The following is a 20,989-nucleotide window of genomic DNA, read 5'->3' as shown; positions in this document are numbered from 1 at the left end:
ATCTTGTGTTTTGTGTTGTAATTTAAAAAAACAGGTCTCATTTACAATAAAGTCATCTGGTGACTGGCTTGGGCATTTGGAGTGAAATAAGGTCAGTCTGGTCACAAATCGTCTGACACTTATACATCTTATACTTCCCACTGACTTTTTTAAACCGACCAATGTGATTGTTGAACAAAGTGTCTGTTGTTGTGATGTGTGAGGGCTGGTATTTTTGTGTTGAGCTGCTTAAAAAGGATGTTTTGTCCACTTGTACATGTTTTAATTTTAATCCTCATTTTAACAAAGTTGTAATTACTTCATTTTATCATCTCAGAAACATTGCAAAAATCAGACCTTTTTTATCGCAGAAAGATGCCGAAATTTTAATACATTCTTTTATTACAAGCTGCATCGACTACTGTAACCCCCTTTTTACTGCTTTGCCCAAAAAATGTGATTTTACAATTGCTGTTGTTTTCTGTCTCTGTTATTCTGTGAAGCACTTTGGGCTACATGTTTATATATATGAAAGGTGCTATATAAATAAAGTTGAGTTGAGAAGTGTAAAGTTGGACACACCATTGTGTTAGTATAACAGGGTAAAATAACATTTAAGCAATATGCCTAATATTGATCAATATAATAATTGGTTGTTACTAGTTGGGCTTGAGTTTGGGCATACTTTAAAGTTTGCACACATGCACGCACGATATGCACGATGCGCACACACGCACACACACACACACACACACACACACACACACACACGCGCGCGCACACACACACACACACAGAGGTTTAAGCTAACTTATGGATATATATCAGAGTCTACAAAGTTTTGTTGTTGAGATTGAAAACACAATTTGACAAGGGCCACATCTATGACCGTGGGTGATGTGTGTCTGATTGTGGAGATGAGCTGTCAGTATTTCTACTCTCATTCTGGAGGGTGACTTCTAAGATCTACCATTGTGGAGATGATTCATGACAGATGTGACACAGATTTCACATTTTATATCCAGCTTACTTCCTGGAGCAAGCTGGTGTGCAGAATGGCACAGCCTGTGTTTGTGTGAAGGTTGAGCCACAGACAGCCCAAGTCCGAATCGACCCCGGATAAAAGCAGTACATTAATAATCATGTAAAAGTAATACTGACGGAACTAAGTCACAGATTGACTATGTTTTGGTCATCCAGAGGTGGAATTCAGTCATGATCACTAGAAGGTTTGAGTGTAACATTACTTGTAAACACTGCGGCACAGTTACCACTATCTCTAAACCAAAAGTCAAAATGTAACACATATTATGCGTGGCTGTTAGTGCCAGTGTTTGTGAATAAGACATTTTAAACTAATGTATAAAGGCTCATTCAGGTTTTCAAACAACACTGGTGCACACTGTAAACCTATTTGGTTCTTTTACCCAGGGTTAGTAGGTGCAAAAGCTGTAAAATCCCCAGGTCCTTAGTGTTCTGAATACACGACCAGATAAGAAAACGAAAAGCACAGTATTAAAAAAACATCCATGGGGCGTTTGTATTTCTGCCTGTGAAGTCTGAGGCAATGAAATACAATCTAGACACATACAACCTAGTGTCTGTCAGACACAAGTCTCACTTGACAGGGATTCATATATCACTGCACACAGGATGTATTTTTGCTCTAGTTAACTGTCTTGTTCATCTTGAAAATTATAAAGAAACAGCAAGCATCAGAATCATAAAGGGACAAATAAATGACATAAAAATGTTAAAATGAATCACCCAGGTACGGAGTCAGTACGAACTCTCTTTTTTTGCAAATGAAAAAAGCCAAAACATTATCTTTTGGTACCATCACACCCTCCATGAGACTCCTGGATTCATAAAACAACTGTGCAGTTTAAACAGTTTTCACTTCCAGGACATTTACAGTCCATTTACAGGAACTTCACTTCTCCAGGACTAGCTAGTTTACCTACCTCACTACCTTTTTGATGAATTTTAGTATAGTTTATGTAATATGGATATAACCCTGTGTATGATTACCTAGAAGTTCACATTTGTTTGCTGCTGTTGTAGTTTCTATCTACATCTAGGACTTGGCCTCTTAATGTAACTTACAGACTCTAAGAGGGAGTGAAAGTCAAGTATTTTAAAACTTAACTGACTAAGGATGATTATGTTGCATTACAGATCTATAATCATTTATAGTATTGCATTATATATACTGTCATGTTGAGAAAGTAGTGTCGAGGGTAGGCACTGAGGGAGTCAGTGACCACTGTGAATCATTAGAGAAACTGGTTGCAGCAGTTACCTTGCTCTGTGCTGCAGTGCCATTGATGAAAGTTGCGCCCAATGAGAATGAAGGTCCTTGTGGTGCCTGGGGGCTGGTTGAGGTTTGGGACAAGACAGAATGGTAGAAATATGTCTCCAGATTCCGGACAGCTAAAAAGGTTAAAGAGGAAGAGAAAAGAGTTGTTGTAGTATACATCAAATAGTTATGACACAAGAGATTTGAGATGTGCACTACATATGTAAGTAAACAGTAGTCAGAGGTCCTTCACATTTCTGCAAAGGGTGTTCATGATGCCTAAATCCAGTTCCTAAATATGTGGACTATCTCATTCTCTTGATGTTGCACTGCTGTCTGTTAACTCTGTGGTGTATCTGTGGAGCACTGTGAAAACCATGTCCAACGTCAACCAATCACCAGGGAGGCTTCAGGTATATGAACCCTGACCTTGACCTTATTCTGCAGGTCTGAATAAGTGTTCAAGAAAAGTGATTTGAATGTTTCAATTCATTACATGGCAAAAAGAACATTAGCAATAAAACTGTGATCCAAGGTTATGGCCTTGTTAGCGGGACTGATGGAAACAAAAAGACAATAATAGCTACAATATTTGTTTCTTTCAACATTTTGCTTTGAGTATTGTTATTCTGATCTTCAGTGAAATACCCCTTGAAAATTGATAATTAGTGATAATTCAACAATGAAGTTACTATGCTAATATAGACATTTCCCCTGATGGTCACTTTTGGAAACCACATAGAGGAGGAAAAAAATGGAAGTGTTAAAATACACTTTTGTCTTAATTATTAGTGTTTTAGTCACATTTTCAATGACATGGTTTGATGTGGCTGTAACTACTTTAGAGAAGGCAAACATTCTCTCAAGGTGTTCGATGCCATTTGATACCTCTGTAACAACTCATATTTGTGTACCCCCCCATGCTTTACTAATACAGTCAACGTGTCTGTTTCAAGCTTGAGCTCAGAACGCAGTTCAATTGTTAGTAATTCAACACTAGAAGTAGTGTAACAACATGGGGAGAAAGAGCCCAAAGTGGCCAAAATGTAATTTAAAGCCTATGGAATAGAGGCTGTGTAGAGAATACACAAGCAGTGACAGCAGTGGAAATGTCAATTTAATTCTTACTGCTAGACAATACAAGATTACAATCCTACGAAAGAGGATTAGGGCCACTGCTAAAAAAAAAAACAAGGTAATTTTTTTTAATTATTATTAATATTCTTAGAAAGAAGTCAGAATTCTGACTTTAATCTCAGAATTCTGACTTTAAAGGTGACATACAGTATCATGCAAAATCGACTTTTTAATGGTTCTCTACCTGAAATATGTTTCCCTGGCATGTCTACAAACCCCCTGAAAATGAAAAAAATCCATTCTGCCCCTGTTCTGATTTCTCCACCTTTCTGTAAATGTGTGTGAAACGAGCCGTTTCAGACTTCAGTGTTTTTGTTATGTCACAACAATATCCGGTCAGTCACGGAGTCAGAGCTCGGAGCTTGTTCAGCCAATAGACTGTATAAAATACAACTCAACCCCTCCTCTGTTTTTCATTACCTGCACAAATGTGTGCTAACAAGGAGCTTAGGAGGGAGGCATGCTAGTTGTAGGCTGTCTTAATAAACACAAAGGTCGGTTTTACTCCCCACGTCTGCAGATTTGAAGATCTAGTGGATGATTTTTATTTGTCATGGAAAAGTGCTAGCGCTAATTAGCATAGCTACATAGCTACATGTCGTAGCTGTAGCTGTGTACCAAGACACACGTCGACATACTGACAAATAAAACACTAAATCTGTGACCAATCCTTCAGAAAGGTCCTGCTGCTTTTCTGGCAGAGGTCGGTTTTACTCCCCACGTCTGCAGATTTGAAGATCTAGTGGATGATTTTTATTTATCATGGATAAGTGCTAGCGTTAGTTAGTATAGCCACATAGCTACATGTTCGTAGCTGTGTACCAAGACACACGTCTACATACTGATAAATAAAACAACAAGAAACACTAAATCTGTGACCAATGGTTCAGAAAGGTCCTGCTGCAGGCGCCTCTCCGTCAGGATCAGATTCTGGATCAGATTCAGAGGGTTGAAGTAACGCCGGTCTGTGAGCAGCCGTGTATATTCAGCCAACATGTAAACATTAGATCAACGTACTGGAGAGCCGAGGCCACATCCACTTCCTGAGGGGGCGTGGTCAGAGGGAAAACAGAGTGTTCTGATGAGGACTGAAGAAGAGGGTTTTTCAGGCATGTCAAAATCTGATTTCAAAGTGTTTTTTTGAGCATAAACTTGTTTTTGGGAGACATGTTTTGGGGACCTCTTAGACCAATATATATTGATGAAAAAAGCGTAATATGTCACCTTTAATCTCAGAATTCTGACTTTTTTTCTCAGAATATTAATAATATTAATTAAAAAAATTGACCTTAATTTTCTTTTTTTCAGTGGCCCTAATCCTCTTCCGTAGAATCCAGACATCTCCCATGTATTTTTAAAAAAGCAGTGTAAGACAATGTTAATTGGCCATGATTCTTATCAAAGAGAGAGAAAAATGTGAGTGTAAGGTGCCATGTCCACTGCGCCTGTTTTCTACTCAAACTCAATGTGATTCAGCGTTTTTCAGCCTCAGTTGATTTTTGTCATAGCGCTCTTAGTTGATAACAGTTCAACTTTTGGAACACCACCACGCTCATCAACCACGCTCATTAATGTCACTGCTTTATGACGACCTATCAGAATCAAGAAGGGGCGGGACTTCAGAGCTGCTGCTAATGCTTAATTTCTATCAATAGTTTTAACATGAATGAAAGCACGTATGAAGCATACAGAGCATTTTAAAACAGACCCAACAGTTTCTACTTAGGGAAGCGGAAGTGCTGCAGACTACTTTCGTAACCTAGCAGCAGTAAAAGCTGGTGAGAAGCGCTCTGAAATTGAGGTTGTGGGCACTCACAGCGCAAAAAACTGCAGCAGTGGACACAGAACCTTATTTTGAAAAGTGATAAAAATGACAAATCATTTTGTATGTAGCACAAACAACTTACCTTCTCTTCTCAAATGCCTTTACTGTTGTATCACTGGCCAGAGAACTGACCAAAGTGACAATCTCTGCCAAGACGGACGGCAGGAGAAAGTGTGAAGCTATTTCAGCCGTGCATTGCTGAATGGAGGGGCAGTCTGTTTACCAGCAGCCAGGTCAAAGGGAAGACAGAGATAGGGAGAGGTACTTTAGCTGATGTGATATACAGCATTTTATCATTTGAAGATGGGGTCTAATCTTTCACCAGTATTGGAAGAAATATGAAAACATGAATTAATATTACCTAGTTTAGTCATGAAGGTTATCCATGGCTCACAGGTGACCTGGTAGATGGAGTGAAGAGTGCCTATATCTCCTTCCTCCAACTGACAGACCTGTCTCCTAATCAGCCACAAAACACCCAGAATGCATTCAGACATTTTTGGAAGTCCTGTTACTTGTAGAGCTTGATGTTTAATGGCTGATTGGTCGCTGCCAACAAAGCAGTGTTGTGTAGGTTGGAAGCTTTAAATGTTGGCTCTTACAAATCCATTTCAAGATCATTTATAGCCAATATGTTTCTGAAAACATTTATACTTCTATCAATTTTTAGCATTTAAAAAATATATATATAAAAACTGAACACTGATTTTTTTTTCCTCTTGCAGTGTTGCGCATATTGTTTTCATCTCTTTGCCCCCTGAGGACAGCTTTTATCTGTGACGGAACATTTTAGTCACGTCTTAGCAAATTTGGTATAATTATTCATGCTCACCTCTGGGCCTGTTCCAGCTCTACGGCCATAGCTTTCTCCTGGCTCCACTGCTGCTTGACATTCTCCGTCTTGTGTCTTCGTCGTGGCCCTCGGCCCTCTTCTCCTTTTTCTTGCACAATGTCATCAGTTGTCTTTGGGCTCCCAAGCTCTGATGAGTCTGGCTTACTCTGCAAGGAAGGGAAACAACTTAGGACACAAATACCCAAGATGGCATCTGGTATATTTACAACCACCAACCAACAAGGCTACATTTGAGAATTTCAGGTGGAACATAAATTCAAATCATCATTATCATGAGGAAATACTAATGTCCATCAATTCTCACATACAAACATTTTCGACAGGCTTACATATTCGCAATTTCACAAAATTCAGACACCTTGTCTCAAAATGACTGATCCTGTCCTTGGCTGTGTGAAATCAATTGTAAAAGACCAAGTAGACAGAAGGGACAGTGAATATATAATTCCTTGTGTTATTAGCAGCTGTAAAGCATTTTTTGTAAGTTCACCAGTCAAGTATTTCTATCAACTATTCCAATCAAAACATTATACTGAAAAGATTCAATATCAGAATAAAATGAGGCAAAGACTAATGACAGTCACAAGCACAGAGTAAGAATACATGTCAGTAGGAGGTTTATCTCTCTGTGATCAATATCATACTATTCATCTGCAAAACAAGGTTTATCATTCTTGTATTGAATTTTACTGTATGTAGTCATTCGTCTACATAGAGCAGAGTTCAGTGGTCAGAGGTTTTCAACCTCTGGAGAAACTGACCAGTATATCCCAGAAGCTGCGGCGGGTGCTTTTGTTGGTGGGTGTGGTGGACTCAGGAGTGCTTGGCCCAGTCATCGGAGCGCTCCCTACAGCTTGGGTTAAGGTGATGGGAGAAGGGCTGGTTTTAAAGACCCGTGAGCCACTGCGCTGCCTGGGGCTGTCCTTTACTTCTTTGGCCTCAGGCAAAGAGATCAACAGACCTACAGAAACATTAAGGATCAAAATGGTCACATACTAGTAAAACCTTTACCTTGGCTACACTGGCTCCCATAAAATCTAGACTAGATTTTAAAAATCCTTCTTCTGATCTACAAAGCCCTTAATGGTCAGGACCCTTCGTATCTTAAAGAGCTCATAGTGCCCTATTACCCCTCTAGAACACTACGCTCCCAACATGCAGGCCTGCTGGTCGTACCTAAAGTCTCTAAAAGTAGTACGAGAGGTAGAACCTTCAGTTACCAGACCCCTCTCCTTTGGAATCATCTACCAGTCAGGGTCCAGGAGGCAGACACCCTCTCTACTTTTAAGAGTAGGCTTCAAACTTTCCTTTTTGATAAAGCTTATAGTTAGAGCTGGATCAGGCTTGAACCAGCTCTTAGTTATGCTGCTATAGGCTTAGACTGCCGGGGGAACTGACACACTGAGATCCTATCTCTGTGGTAAACATTGGATCTACACAAAACAGTCATTTGGACTGAAATGTCTTAATGAGGAAGTTGAAGTGTTTATTCTCCTTTAGAAGTATAATGACATACTCAAATTTCTATAAAAAAAATGATGTTGACTGCCCGTATATTATTTGATCATAAATGCCACACATACTTGAAAGATACACAAATACAATATTACAAATACATTACTAAAGACCAGTGTACTGCAACAAATACAATGTGTAGCTATTTTTAAATTTTCCAACTGCAATGCATCAAACTAATAGGTAATAAGATCAATTCAGTGCTCCTACATTTTGGAAATAGGAGTTGTCCTTGAAACCATACTGTGACCCATGATGGGCAGACAACATATTAGGAACACCTGAGTGACATATTGCAATCAAAATGATATAAATTAGTGATGATCTCACCTTTAGCCTCTTCCTTCTGAGCTTTGTTTGCTGGGCAGAAAACCCCCTGACAAAGAGGATTTGGCAAGACTCTCAGTTCCATGACAGCATCACAGAGTGCATGACGCAGCGCCCCCTGCAGTTTATCACTTAACTGTAAGGGGCTTACGTTTCCTTGTTCCCAAATGTCGAACCGCACAATCAGCTGTGGCTCTGTTAGGAACACAAGCAGGACATGAACATCATCCTCTCCGATTCGCTTGATAGAAAACATTTTCTTATAACATGGAGTATGCTAAGGGGTACATTTAATTATTCAGATACAACTCTCGTGTTAAAATGAGGCAAACACAGGTACCAAATAACAAAAATGGAATGCTTTAAGTGGTTTGTTTAAAAATTGAGATTCCTTACTCTTGAAAGCAAAAAGAGCAAACAAATAAGATGTTGAGTGTTAGCCCTGCTCTATCATTCAATGCAATGCTGTCAACCTCCTGGTCCCGTATGCACGTCCAGTCATTCCACAAACGGGACCATTAGTCTTAACGTACCGTTATGGAAAGGCCCATTTGGCCGTAGCATTAGCCGCACGCACGACTGCAAATAATCGGCCAATTAAGTAATGGCACCATGAAAGTGAGGCTGGTGCAAAACGTCACATGTCCAGGGAACCTCCTGGAAAACCCCTATCCAACAAAATCGAATTGTGCATGCCTACTTCGCATAAACAACAATAAACATGGCGAGCGGTACCGGTGTGACTGAGAGATGATCAAGAAAAAATAATGTTTCAGAGGAAGAAGAAATGGACATTTTATCAGAAGAATCTAGAATGAACAAACAGCTGTTATCAGCAAGTCAATCCTCAAAGAGAACAAACATGGAGAAAGGGAAAGTTTGGCTTCAGATCTTGAACCGGGTAAATGAGTGTGGTGTTTCTGAGCGCGCTCAGTAGAAGACCTAAAAATTAAATAATGTCTTCTCATATTTAGTCTTAAACGGTAACACATAAGGACAATGTCCTCCATCCTTTAAACAGCCTAACAGGTGAGGTAATCCTGCTGTTAGCACCTGTAATGGTGGGTCTACCACCATTAAATGTAATGCTTTGTTGGGCCTGACTCATGAAGACCGCTAATTGTTTTTTTTTTCCACCATTATTACAAACGGCCCGTTTACATCACTAATGGCTGGACGTGCATACGGGCCCTGATCTTTAGATACTTCTCTTGCTGTTAAGTACTGTGTGAACTACACACTTCAACTGCTGCACTTATCTGTCTATGTGATGCATTCATTTTATTGGACTCCATATAGTAATTATATCGAGTGAATATCTGACAAGCAATGAAAAACAAATAAACAAAGCATTAGGAGGAAAGTGGTACTCGGTAACCTACATTTAAAATTTTTGCCTTAACATTTAATGTACATCTCCCTCAAGACCCTTTTCACAAGAACCTAATGTCAGCAATAACCTGAGTATGTTGATGTAATTTAAACTTGTTCAGTGTATGAAGCTATAACAAATAACTAGACTAAAACCAAGTTAATATCGTCCTGAACAGAGCACTTGCAAGCACCCTATCACAATTTCTCTGCACACCAACCCTAGCTCTATCCTCTCCAAACTAACTCTTATTCCGCCAAAGAATTATCATCAACCAACTGTTCAGTGAGTGCATTTAGTTTAGTTTAGTTGTACCTGGACTGCCGCTGATGGAGAACACTTTGCCAACTGTGGTCAGCTCATCAAAATGCTCTGGATTAAGGGAAACAGTGCAGTTCTCTTGTCTCAGAAGGGTGGCACAGTCCTGCGCAGGAACCTGAAGAGAGTGGCCATGGGCATCCACAAATGAGAGGGTGATGCAGGCGATACCTGAAAGAAAAGAGGGGTACATTCAATAACAATAAACTTTGAAAATTAAATAAAGTTTATTCAGATGGGTTTCAGTACCTACTACTTATTGGGTTGATTAAGATTTTGCCGTCATTGTACTTGGCACTTTATCTTTCTGTTTTGTCAGGCAGTAAATATACATGGAAATAAATTGAAGCCTTTTTAAGTACGTTTCAGTTCTCTTTTTAAAATCATTAATTGCTCCAGTTTCCTATTACAGTACAGATGTGCAATTATTTTACCACAAATCATGGCGATCCAGTAACAATGCTTGTATGAAGCAGTATTGCAAGATGTGTGAGCTGTGACACTAGAGAGGAGAGGGACCATCCAGCCTGTTGCCAGGGCAGAATTCAAAAGCCAGCATTCAAGATGGTATGGAGATGCATCAGTGGTCATGGCCTAGGTAACCTGCACTTATGTGAAGGCACCATTAAATTGATTTTGTTTTTGGAACAACATACAGTAGCTGCTAAATTGGAGGCATTTTTAACAAGACAGTGCCAATACTTGGTGCATCGTGGCACTCAAAATAAGACAAAGCAAACCCCCAACTGTTGAGCAGCTGAAATCCTACCTTAGAATACATGGAGAAAATATTCCACTATTGAAACAGATGCTGCCATCAAATTCAAAAAACACATTTTCTTTGTCAAAATGTGTTTTGTGTCTATCTTTACCTAAGTAAGAGGCTTTAGTGTCATTCTGTTAAAGTTAACCATTTACACAGCCCCTGAACTATGTTGGAAACAAAGTTGCATATGGTTCAGTTGTCTTTCAAAGTGATTAGTGAAGGTTGTGTAAGAAGAGCGATATGTAACCAGCGCAGGTGTGTTGACACCAAGCTCTATGGAGGACTGAAGGCTGGTGGTGCTAGCTCTGCAACTGTTAGCCACACTCAGCAAACCAATTTGAAATACTTTTTAACCCACAGACTGTGATCTTGTTTTTAGCCCTGTTGAATAAATTGTGCTTGTTTTTGACTGCTTCCTGGGTATTCCCTTCCTTTTACAGAAGGTTAGAAGGTTAGTCAGAATTCAGCGATCTGTTTGGACAACGAGGAAACCAGTCACTTTGGAGCATCCCTATCAGGCATCTTTGCCTAGTTCCTATGTGCAAGTTTTCCATTGGTTATAGCAAAAGCTGAAGATGAGGCATAAAAAATCCAGACCCAGTTAATACATGTTTCCCTATAGCTAAGCATTTGAATAGTGGTTATAAAAAATAAACAGTTTTTTCTTTCCCAGGTTTTTTTTCCATGTACTGTGGGTATGATGGTTACAAACCAAATAATATGCTAGTTTTAATTACGTGCATATGTCAATTTATGAACATCTATCTATTACCTCTGAAGTTTGTTATGGATGCCTTATGGATGACTTAACTTTTCTCTTCCATGAGCACGTTTTCTAACAATGATTTTTATATTTATGTTGAGCAATTAATACCATACAATAACAACGTTCTTTCTTACCCCTCTTACCGATGAGTACCGATGGGTATTATGACCTTTTCTCCAAACCCAGTAGAAAAAAAAGTAATGTATTTCACACCATACCTACCAACAGAAGCTTTAATAGGGAACTTAAATATAGTAGGGGAAAATATATTTTAGCACAACCCTGACTAAAACAACCAGGTTTCATGCAGGTACAGTTGAATATCTATGCAGAGCCATCCTCAAGAAGGCTGGACAGTGACACTGAAGAGGAAGAGTCGGAATTGGATGTTGAGGAAGTGGACATAGAGGATGTTGGTGAGACCCAGGAAGAAGAGCCCATTGCATGAAAGGGTTTAGCAAATATGCAGAGGCTAGGCTTGAGAAGCTTGAGGGAAGATGCTTTTTGATTTGCATGTTGAATGGGACTTTGTTGGGATTGCATTTTTGTTAATTTTTGAATGGGTTGGGTCAGAGGAATGAGTAATATTTAACTCAACATTCATGTTTATGTTCTTCAATGAAATAATTCATTGCTCAATAAAACATTTAACACTTGATGAAGTTCTACTTACAAATACATCTGTTTTAATTGTGTTATTTTGGATGGATGTCTGCTTATAACAAAACAAATATTGATGCTTGGATATAATACCTTTCCATTAAATTACCCTTAATTCACAGTTAATTCCCATAATTCCCATGGAAATTTACCCAAAATTTCCCACCCCTTTGCAACCCTATGCACAACACTGGTGCCCTTGCACAATACTTCTCTGATCAGAGCCTGAAAAATCCCCACAAAATATGTCCCCTGTTCATTCAGATGGACGAAGAAAATAAATGAACTGAGGGGGAAACTACCTACGCAGTATAAAGCAACAAATGGATATTGAGTTCTTTCTTGTTGATAAAATGATTGAAGTCACAGCAGATGGACATTAAATTAACAGATGTGGTGGTAATGCTCCTGTTTTCAGCACAATACCTAATGCTCAGTGACTAACAAAATACCAATAACTCAATAATACTCTGTCCAAGGCACCAATCTACAACACAGACAGGCAAAGAAGTGTCTGTTTAAAAAGGCTCTATGGTCAGAAAAGCAGTTCTTGAGCTGGTTGTCACCCAACTCAGAATCTTTCTGCCTACCCAATGTAAAATAATTCCCACCTTCTTAAAAAACAGGTATTGTGGTTGTGTGAGGGCATTTGCAGCAGGAGTCAAAGCAACAAAAGCCAAATCCAAAACAAATCTAAGTGATACGATTGCTCAACCACCATACAAATCACACTTCATGCACCTTGCAGGTCTATATCAAACTTAAAGGCAACTCAAAAATAAATGCAGTTTTTACAAAAAGTATATTTGTGTATATATATATATATATGCCATGGAAAGCCTTAACTGAAGGAGCCACAACACTGAAAAGAAATGCCATGAGACAAAAAGGCCAAGAGCAGAACACATGGGGCCAACAAGCCACAATGGCCTCAGGGAACATAATGAGTTTGAAGGGTTGGAAAGAGAAGACATAGATGCCATGTGGTGGTACCTTTAAACTGAGAAGGTGGAAAGAGATGCTTAACCAGCTCCGACATGGAACCTGGGCCAATATTAGAGAGACCCAGAGAACAGCATTAAGGGGACACCAATCATTTAGAGGAGGCAGAAGTACACACATGTTTAACTCATGTACAGTTGCATATGCTTATCTAAAAGACTTTGATAAAAGTCAATTTTTTTTTAATTAAACTCAGCTCAACTTACTTGTCCACATATTCTGGCTTTGACTGGTAGATTTGGCAAAATACATGCATTTTTAGCAACATCATATGCCTGCCAACTCCTGCAGGGTCTTACCAGTGTGGCTGCAACCTTCTTTCCCTTCTGCTCTCACACTCCCTGTGACTCTCCCTCCACAATTTTGCTGATTTTTTTTTTTGTTTTTACTTTTGGCCAGGAACCAGCAGATTTAAAAATATACTAGCTTGAGAGGGAACCCCTTATACAGTCAGTGTTCAAGCGTACACCTGGAGTGTAGTGAGAATGCTCATGACAGCAGTGGAGCTGTCGGCTGGGGCTTCTTTCAACTGTGACACAGGTGCTTATGAAGTGTTGATGTAGCAGGAATCACTGACACAACCCCAGTATCACAGGAATATGATGTAAAAGGATGGGACATGATCCCATGGCAAAAGGTTATTTCATAAGGCAGTTATTTAACTGGCCTGAGTGGGCCAGTTAAAAACACTGTGGGCCAGTGAAACATGCAATCAACTGGTCCAGAGAATAGAGCAGAATAGAGTAAAAGAACGGAGTGAAGTTTTGGCTTTTCTTGAGAGGTGACTAGTGGACACTACACTCCCAACATGCAGGCCTGCTGGTCGTACCTAAAGTCTCTAAAAGTAGTATGGGAGGTAGAACCTTCAGTTATCAGGCACCTCTCCTTTGGAATCATCTACCAGTCAGGTTCCGGGAGGCAGACACCCTCTCTACTTTAAAGAGTAGGTGTCAAACTTTCCTTTTTGATAAAGCTTATAGTTAGAGCTGGATCAGGCTTGGACCAGCTCTTAGTTATGCTGCTATAGGATTAGACTGCCGGGGGAACTGGCGCACTGACACACTGGGATCCTATCTCACCCCCTTCCCCTCAACCCCCTCATCTCTCACTTTAACTCTCCCTGTCCCATTAAAGTTACTAACCATAGACCTTTCTGGAGTTCCTGTGCTCCCTTGTCTCGTAGGTTCCTCTGAGCTGCCGTAGACGTCCTCCTGCTGTGGACGTTCCAGACTCCAGCTGATACGGACGTACTGGACTCCAGCGGCAACAGCTTCTACTACTCGTCTCATCACTATCACCTCTCCCTCTCTCTCTTATTCTCCTCTCTTCCTCTTTCCAGACCCAACTCGGTCGAGGCAGATGTCTGTCTAACATGAGTCTGGTTCTGCTCGAGGTTTCTGCCTGTTAAAGGAAGTTTGTCCTCTCTCTGTAACTAGCTAAATACTGTGAGGTGCAATGGTCATGGGGGATTAAGGTGTGGTCAGACTGAGTCTTATCCTGTCTTGGTTTTGGGTCTCTGTTCATAATTTCACATAGAGCGGTCTAGGCCTGCTCTGTTTGTAAAAGAGTCTTGAGATAACGTTTGTTGTGATTTGGCGCTATAAAAATAAAGATTGATTGATGATTGACTGATGAGTTGACTCTAGAAAATATTCCAGATTTATACTGATGTTTAGGGTCATGGCTTCATGTCAAAGTAAATAAGAAAAATAAAAACAATTTGTTTCTGAATCACACATCTTCACTCACCTTCAAAAAACATAAATGTAACATTGTTGGACTCATTTTTTATAATGGTGAATATTCATAATGTTGCAGTTCACAAAGTACTGCAGAATCACAAGGAAGAACCTGGTACCACTCAAGATTTAGGTCATGAAATATATATGAAAGCCGTCACTGTTAGTTTTGAAGTATCTGCAGTGAAAAGGCTACATTTACAGCTGCAGCTCAAAATATTAGAATATCGTGAAAAAGTTCTATATTTTTTATCACTCAAGTCAGAAAGTGAAACTCGTATATTATATTGATTCATTACACATAGAGTGACATATTTCAAGCCTTAATTCTTGTAATTTTGAAGATTATGACTTACAGATAATGAAAACCAGAAATTCAGTGTCTCAGAAAATTAGAATATTGTGACAAAGTTAAATATTGAAAACTTATGGTGTCACACCTGAATCAGCTAATGAACTCAAAACACCTGCAAAGGTTTCCTGAGACTCTAAATGGTCTCTCAGTCTGGTTCAGTAGGGACACTATCATGGAGAAGACTGCTGACTTGATAGATGTCCAGAAGACCGTCACTGACACTTTCCACAAGGAGGGTCAGCCGCAAAAGGTCATTGCTAAAGAAGCTGGTTGTTCAGAGAGTGCTGTATTCAAGCATATTCCTAGAATGTTGAGTGGAAGGAAAAAGTGTGGTATAAAAAGGTGCACAAGCAACAGGGATAACCGTAGCCTGGAGAGGATCGTCAAACAAAATCCATTCAAGAATGTGGGAGAGCTTCACAAGGAGTGGACTGAGGCTAGAGTCAGAGCATCAAGAGCCACTACGCACAGACGAATCCAGGACATGGGCTACAAATGTTGCATTCCTTGTGTCAAGCCACTCCTGAACCAGAGACAACGTCAGAGGCGTCTTACCTGGGCTAAGGAGAAAAAGAACTGGACTGTTGCTCAGTGGTCCAAAGTCCTCTTTTCAGATGAACATAAGCATTTCATTTGGAAATCAAGGTCTCAGAGTCTGGAGGAAGAGGGGAGAGGCACAGAATCCACGTTGCTTGAAGTCCAGTGTGAAGTTTCCACAGTCAGTGATGGTTTGGGGTGCCATGTGATCTGCTGGTGTTGGTCCTGTGTTTTCTGAAGTCCACAGTCAACGCAGCCATCTATCAGGACATTTTAGAGCACTTCATGCTTCCTTCTGCTGACAAGCTTTATGGAGATGCTGATTTCATTTTCCAGCAGGACTTGGCACCTGACCACAGCGGCAAAAGTACCAAAAGCTGGTTCAGTGACAATGGTATTACTGTGCTTGATTGGCCAGCAAACTCGCCTGACCTGAACCCCATTGTCAAGAGGAAGATGAGAGACACCAGACCCAACAATGCAGATGACTTGAAGGCCGTTATCAAAGCAACCTGGGCTCCCATTACACCTAATCAGTGTCACAGGCTGATCACCTCCATGCTACGTTACAATGATGCAGCAATTCATGCAAAAGGAAGACCAACCAAGTATTGAGTGCATAGAAATGAAAATACAATTAAGAAGCCTGACATTTCTGTTTAAAATGCCCTTTTTTCATTAATCTTATGTAATATTCTTATTATCTGAGATACTGAATTTTGGTTTTCATTATCTGTAAGTCATAATCATCAAAATAACAAGGAATAAAGGCTTGAAATATGTCACTCTATGTGTAATGAATCAATATAATATATGAGTTTCACTTTCTGACTTGAGTGACAAAAAATATTGAACTTTTTCACGATATTCAATTTTTTTTTAGCTGCACCTGTATATATGTCAAATCAATTATAATAGTCAGAAGAGTATTCAGTTGACTTTTCTGCTAACAAGCACGTTCAAATCTTGATTGGGATCAAGCTGATATTGTGTCCTTTGGTGTTACAATAATTGAGTAGATCCTACAACTGGCTTGGTGAATGGAAGTACCTTTGCCTCCTGTCCCTTGTCCTCCGGGCTTATTGTAGAGGTAGATATCCCCCTCGGCCGAGTCACTGCTCAAATGAAAGTGGTGCTGCAAGAAAGGACAGGACAGAAAATCAGCCCATGGAAACTTGACCATCCAAAGTTAAAATTTGTGACGTGTATTCTTTTCTTTTCTCCATAAGTAGTGCAAAGTAGGGGTGTAACGATTCATCTACTACATCGATGTATGGATTTATATTCCTATGATTGGACTACATTGATCCATGCTCGGAAAGTTGTCCTTCCAGACGACATATATGGATCTAACATCGTTTTAAAGGTGACATATCATGCAAAATTGACTTTTTAATGGTTCTCTACCTGAAATATGTGTCCCTGGCATGTCTACAAACCCCCCGAGAATGAAAAAAATCCATTCTGCCCCTGTTCTGATTTCTACAACTTTCTGTAAATGTGTGTGAAACGAGCCGTTTCAGACTTCCGTGTTTTTGTTACGTAACAACAACATCCGGTCTGTAACAGGAAGTCAGAGCTCGGAGCTTGTTCAGCCCATAGACAGTATAAAATAATACTGAATCCCTCCTCCGTTTTTCATTACCTGCACAAATGTGTGCTAACAAGGAGCTTAGGAGGGAGGCATGCTAGTTGTAGGCTGTCTTAATAAACACAGAGGTCGGTTTTACTCCCCACGTCTGCAGATTTGAAGATCTAGTGGATGATTTTTATTTGTCATGGATAAGTGCTAGCGCTAGTTAGCATAGCCACATAGCTATATGTTCATAGCTGTAGCTGTAGCTGTAGCTGTAGCTGTAGCTGTACTGTAGCTGTGTACCAAGACACACGTCGACATACTGACAAATAAAACAACAAGAAACACTAAATCTGTGACCAATCCTTCATAAAAGGTCCTGCTGCCTTTCTGGCAGAGGTCGGTTTTACTCCCCACGTCTGCAGATTTGAAGATCTAGTGGATGATTTTTATTTATCATGGATAAGTGCTAGCGCTAGTTAGCATAGCCACATAGCTACATGTTCGTAGCTGTGTACCAAGACACACGTCTACATACTGATAAATAAAACAACAAGAAACACTAAATCTGTGACCAATCGTTCAGAAAGGTCCTGCTACAGGCGCCTCTCCGTCAGGATCAGATTCAGAGGGTTGAAGTAACGTGATCTCTGAGCAGCCGTGTATATTCAGCCAACATGTAAACATTAGATCAACGTGTTGGAGAGCCGAGGCACATCCACTTCCTGAGGGGGCGTGGTCAGAGGGAAAACAGAGTGTTCTGATGAGGACTGAAGAAGAGGACTTTTCAGGCAGACCAAAATCTGATTTCAAAGTGTTTTTTTGAGCATAAACTTTAAAGACATGTTTTGGGGACCTCTTAGACCAATATATATTGATGAAAAAAGCGTGATATGTCCCCTTTAAAAGGTAATACATCGATTGTATCCATACTAGGAAATAACACATTGGATTTAAGCACGGCAGACTTTATATGGATGTGTTTTTTTTACACTTTTAATGATAAAGACGTTAAACGTTACTCAATTCAGGCTGCCTGTCTGTGACGTCATCGCCACGTGCCAGCAGACAACAAAACATAGCATGGCGGACGGCAGAGGAGAAGCCTGCGAGCCAGAAATGATCAAGCCACCATTGTGGTCCAGCGTGTGGAAACACTTTGGCTTTTGCAAAGACAGAGATGTTCTTAATATGTCGCTTGCTGTTTGTAGGATTTGTAAAGGCACTTTATCCAAATAAAATGTGAATGCATTAGCCATTAATTGTTTTTTACTTGTTTGTTCATATCTATAATTAATTTATACCTGATTCCATCACCAGAAACAACAGGAATCTAGGACTGTCTCGCATCAAGGTATTTATGTCACAGTCACACTGGTTAGTTACTGAATTGATTTCAAGTCCCTGAATCGTTTTGGATCGTATCGTTCTAAATGAACCAATATCGTCCTTTAATCGTATCAGCAACCACGAATCATGATACGAATCAAATCCTTGTTAAAAAGAATCATTACACCCCTAGTGCAAAGACATGAACAGTATTAATTTGTCCTATTTTGTATGAACCAGCTCTGCTAGACTTCTACTACATTCAGTGGTACAAATATATCTTTAGAAAAGTCTTAGATGAAAAATGTGCCAGTCCACCTGCCAACGCTGTGACTGTCTACAACTGGCATTTTCTGGGCTTATTAATGCATGAACAACTTGCCTACCATATACAGTACATCGTATACCAGCTTTGTTACAAGTGAATAGCACAACCTATTAAGCAACATGAACTACGAATAAAAAAACAAACTGTGATATAATACAACTGAATATAGAAAATGACCTCATTCTATTAACAGGTTATAAATACATTACACTAAAACATGGATTTGTACCTTAAAGTGATGTGCTGTGTTGCTGTCGGTGTACTTTGGTACATGCAGGAAAATGAGAAGGTTCTGTCTGAGGTAGTGAGCCACAGCCGGCAGCCAGGAAAGACAGTACTGGGGTAGACTGAAGTTCATCACCTCCGTGGCTGGGGATCCGGAAGGCTGAATGAACTGACCAGACAATATTTGGTGAATAACTTTATTCAAAGCAGTTTTCAGTTGCATAAGTGCATATAAGTGTTCTTTGATTGCCTAAGTGGAAATAAAAAGCACAATTCTGGAAGAGTAAGCAATTTGCACACTGCACTGCACAGGTTTATGTATTCAGAACAAGACAAGCCGCATACAATCACACAGAAACAAACTATGTTTCCAGAAATCTTGACAGTGCTTTGCCCCATTTGTTTCTTTTCAACAACAGTTACTGAAAGAAGAGCAAGTTACCTCGACATCAGCTGGTGTAAGCTTGCAGTTCCTCACAAGCATGACAGTGATGATGTCCAATGTTGTCTCATCCAAGCGCTTGCGCAGTACCTTCAGCAGCTCATCTGTGATCTCTGGACCTAAACAGCCAGCCAAAAAAACAATTCTGAGTCACCCTTCATAGCAAATACAAAAATGCTGTAACCAGAGCAGTAGCATAATGATCAAAGGTTCCTTGTTGTCTACTTTTCCTGTGTTTCATCCATGAGGGGGTTTGTAATTATACCAGAAACTTTTCCAACCACGCCTCAAGATGGGTCCCACAATGGGGGTATCAAATGGGGGAATATATACATCCACTACCAGTCCAAAGTTTGTTCACACCTTCTCATTCAATGGTTTTTATTTATTTTAACTATTTTCAAAATTGTAGATTAATACTGAAGACATCAAAACTATGAAATAATCTGGTTTTATCATAATCTGGATTACAACAGTAGTCAAATAGGACTATCCATTGTGTACTAACCCTACCTCTGAACAACACAACTGATGGTCTCAAACACATTAAGAAGCAAAGTCATTCTACAAATGAACTCTTGACAAGGCTCATGTTCATTAGAAACCATTCCAGGAGACCACTTCATGAAGCAGACTGAGAGAATACCAAGAGTGTGCAAAGCTGTCCTGAAGGAAAAAGGGGGCCACTTTACAGAATCTAAAATATAAAACAGATTCTGCTTTGTTTAACACTTTGTGGTTCATTCAATAATTCCATATATGATATCTCATAGTTTGGATGTCTTCAGTATTAATCTACAGTGTTTACAATAATTACAATAAATACAAACATATACTGTATGTATATATATACAGTGGGGAAAATAAGTATTTGATACACCGCCGATTTAGCAAGTTCTCCTACTTACAAAGAAATTGAGAGCTCTGTTATTTTTATCATAGGTAGACTTTAACTGTGAGAGACAGAATCGAAAATCGAAAATCACATTGTATGATTTTAAATAATTCATTTGAATTTTATTGCATGAAATAAGTATTTGATCACCTACCAACCAGCAAGAATTCTGGCTCTCACAGACCTGTTAGTATGTCTTTAAGAAGCCAGAGTTTAACATGTACCTGTATTCAATACAGTCAGTTATATTCATGTTGTTGCTGTAGAAAATATAATTTAGGGGGAAAAACATATTTGGCATTGTTTTTAACATAAGAATAATAATGTTTTTTTAAATTGATTAATTGATTAATTGATAATTGATCGTTAACATTTCCAAAAATCAATCACGGAAAATACTTAAAATGTAAATCCCTAGTGAATACATAAATAATTTAAATCAATAAATTGATCTTGATGTGTTTGTATGTTCAGTTAGTAGCCGGGTAATAAACGGGATAATGTCTGGTTAGCAGGTAATTCGTGTCGGGGTCTCGTCTCACCCTGTAGGGATTCTATTTCCCATGACTACCTGCGAACAAGGCATTATCTCCTACTTATCTTTTCAATTTTTTGATCATCAATACGTTTTTATGTGTTATTACTCTTACCTGCATTGCCCACTCCATGCACCAGCAACAAGATGTGTTTGTCTACAAGTCCAACAGGTCGGGAGCCATCCAGGGAAGACTTTGAGCCCTGAGG

At 39.5% G+C, this 20,989-nt stretch overlaps 1 protein-coding gene across 1 annotated transcript in view; it reads right to left on the bottom strand.

The window, feature by feature from the left end:
- The window catches only part of szt2 (SZT2 subunit of KICSTOR complex), a 125,662-nt gene that overhangs the window by 38,518 nt on the left and 66,155 nt on the right, over positions 1-20,989 (bottom strand). Inside the window, exons 47-57 of the mRNA XM_034707092.1 lie at positions 20,896-20,983; positions 19,351-19,469; positions 18,913-19,077; positions 16,501-16,585; positions 9,623-9,796; positions 7,939-8,130; positions 6,855-7,054; positions 6,073-6,239; positions 5,602-5,699; positions 5,323-5,455; positions 2,282-2,412 (exon numbers count right to left, since the gene is read on the bottom strand). Of these exons, the coding sequence (XP_034562983.1) occupies positions 2,282-2,412; positions 5,323-5,455; positions 5,602-5,699; positions 6,073-6,239; positions 6,855-7,054; positions 7,939-8,130; positions 9,623-9,796; positions 16,501-16,585; positions 18,913-19,077; positions 19,351-19,469; positions 20,896-20,983 (1,552 nt within the window). The remainder of the gene's footprint in view (positions 1-2,281; positions 2,413-5,322; positions 5,456-5,601; positions 5,700-6,072; positions 6,240-6,854; positions 7,055-7,938; positions 8,131-9,622; positions 9,797-16,500; positions 16,586-18,912; positions 19,078-19,350; positions 19,470-20,895; positions 20,984-20,989) is intronic.

This window comes from Notolabrus celidotus, chromosome 2 (assembly GCF_009762535.1).
Source record: "Notolabrus celidotus isolate fNotCel1 chromosome 2, fNotCel1.pri, whole genome shotgun sequence".
Taxonomy (NCBI): Eukaryota; Metazoa; Chordata; class Actinopteri; order Labriformes; family Labridae; genus Notolabrus; species Notolabrus celidotus.
The sequence above is the reverse complement of the archived record's forward strand: the minus strand, read 5'-3'. Positions and strand labels throughout refer to the sequence as shown.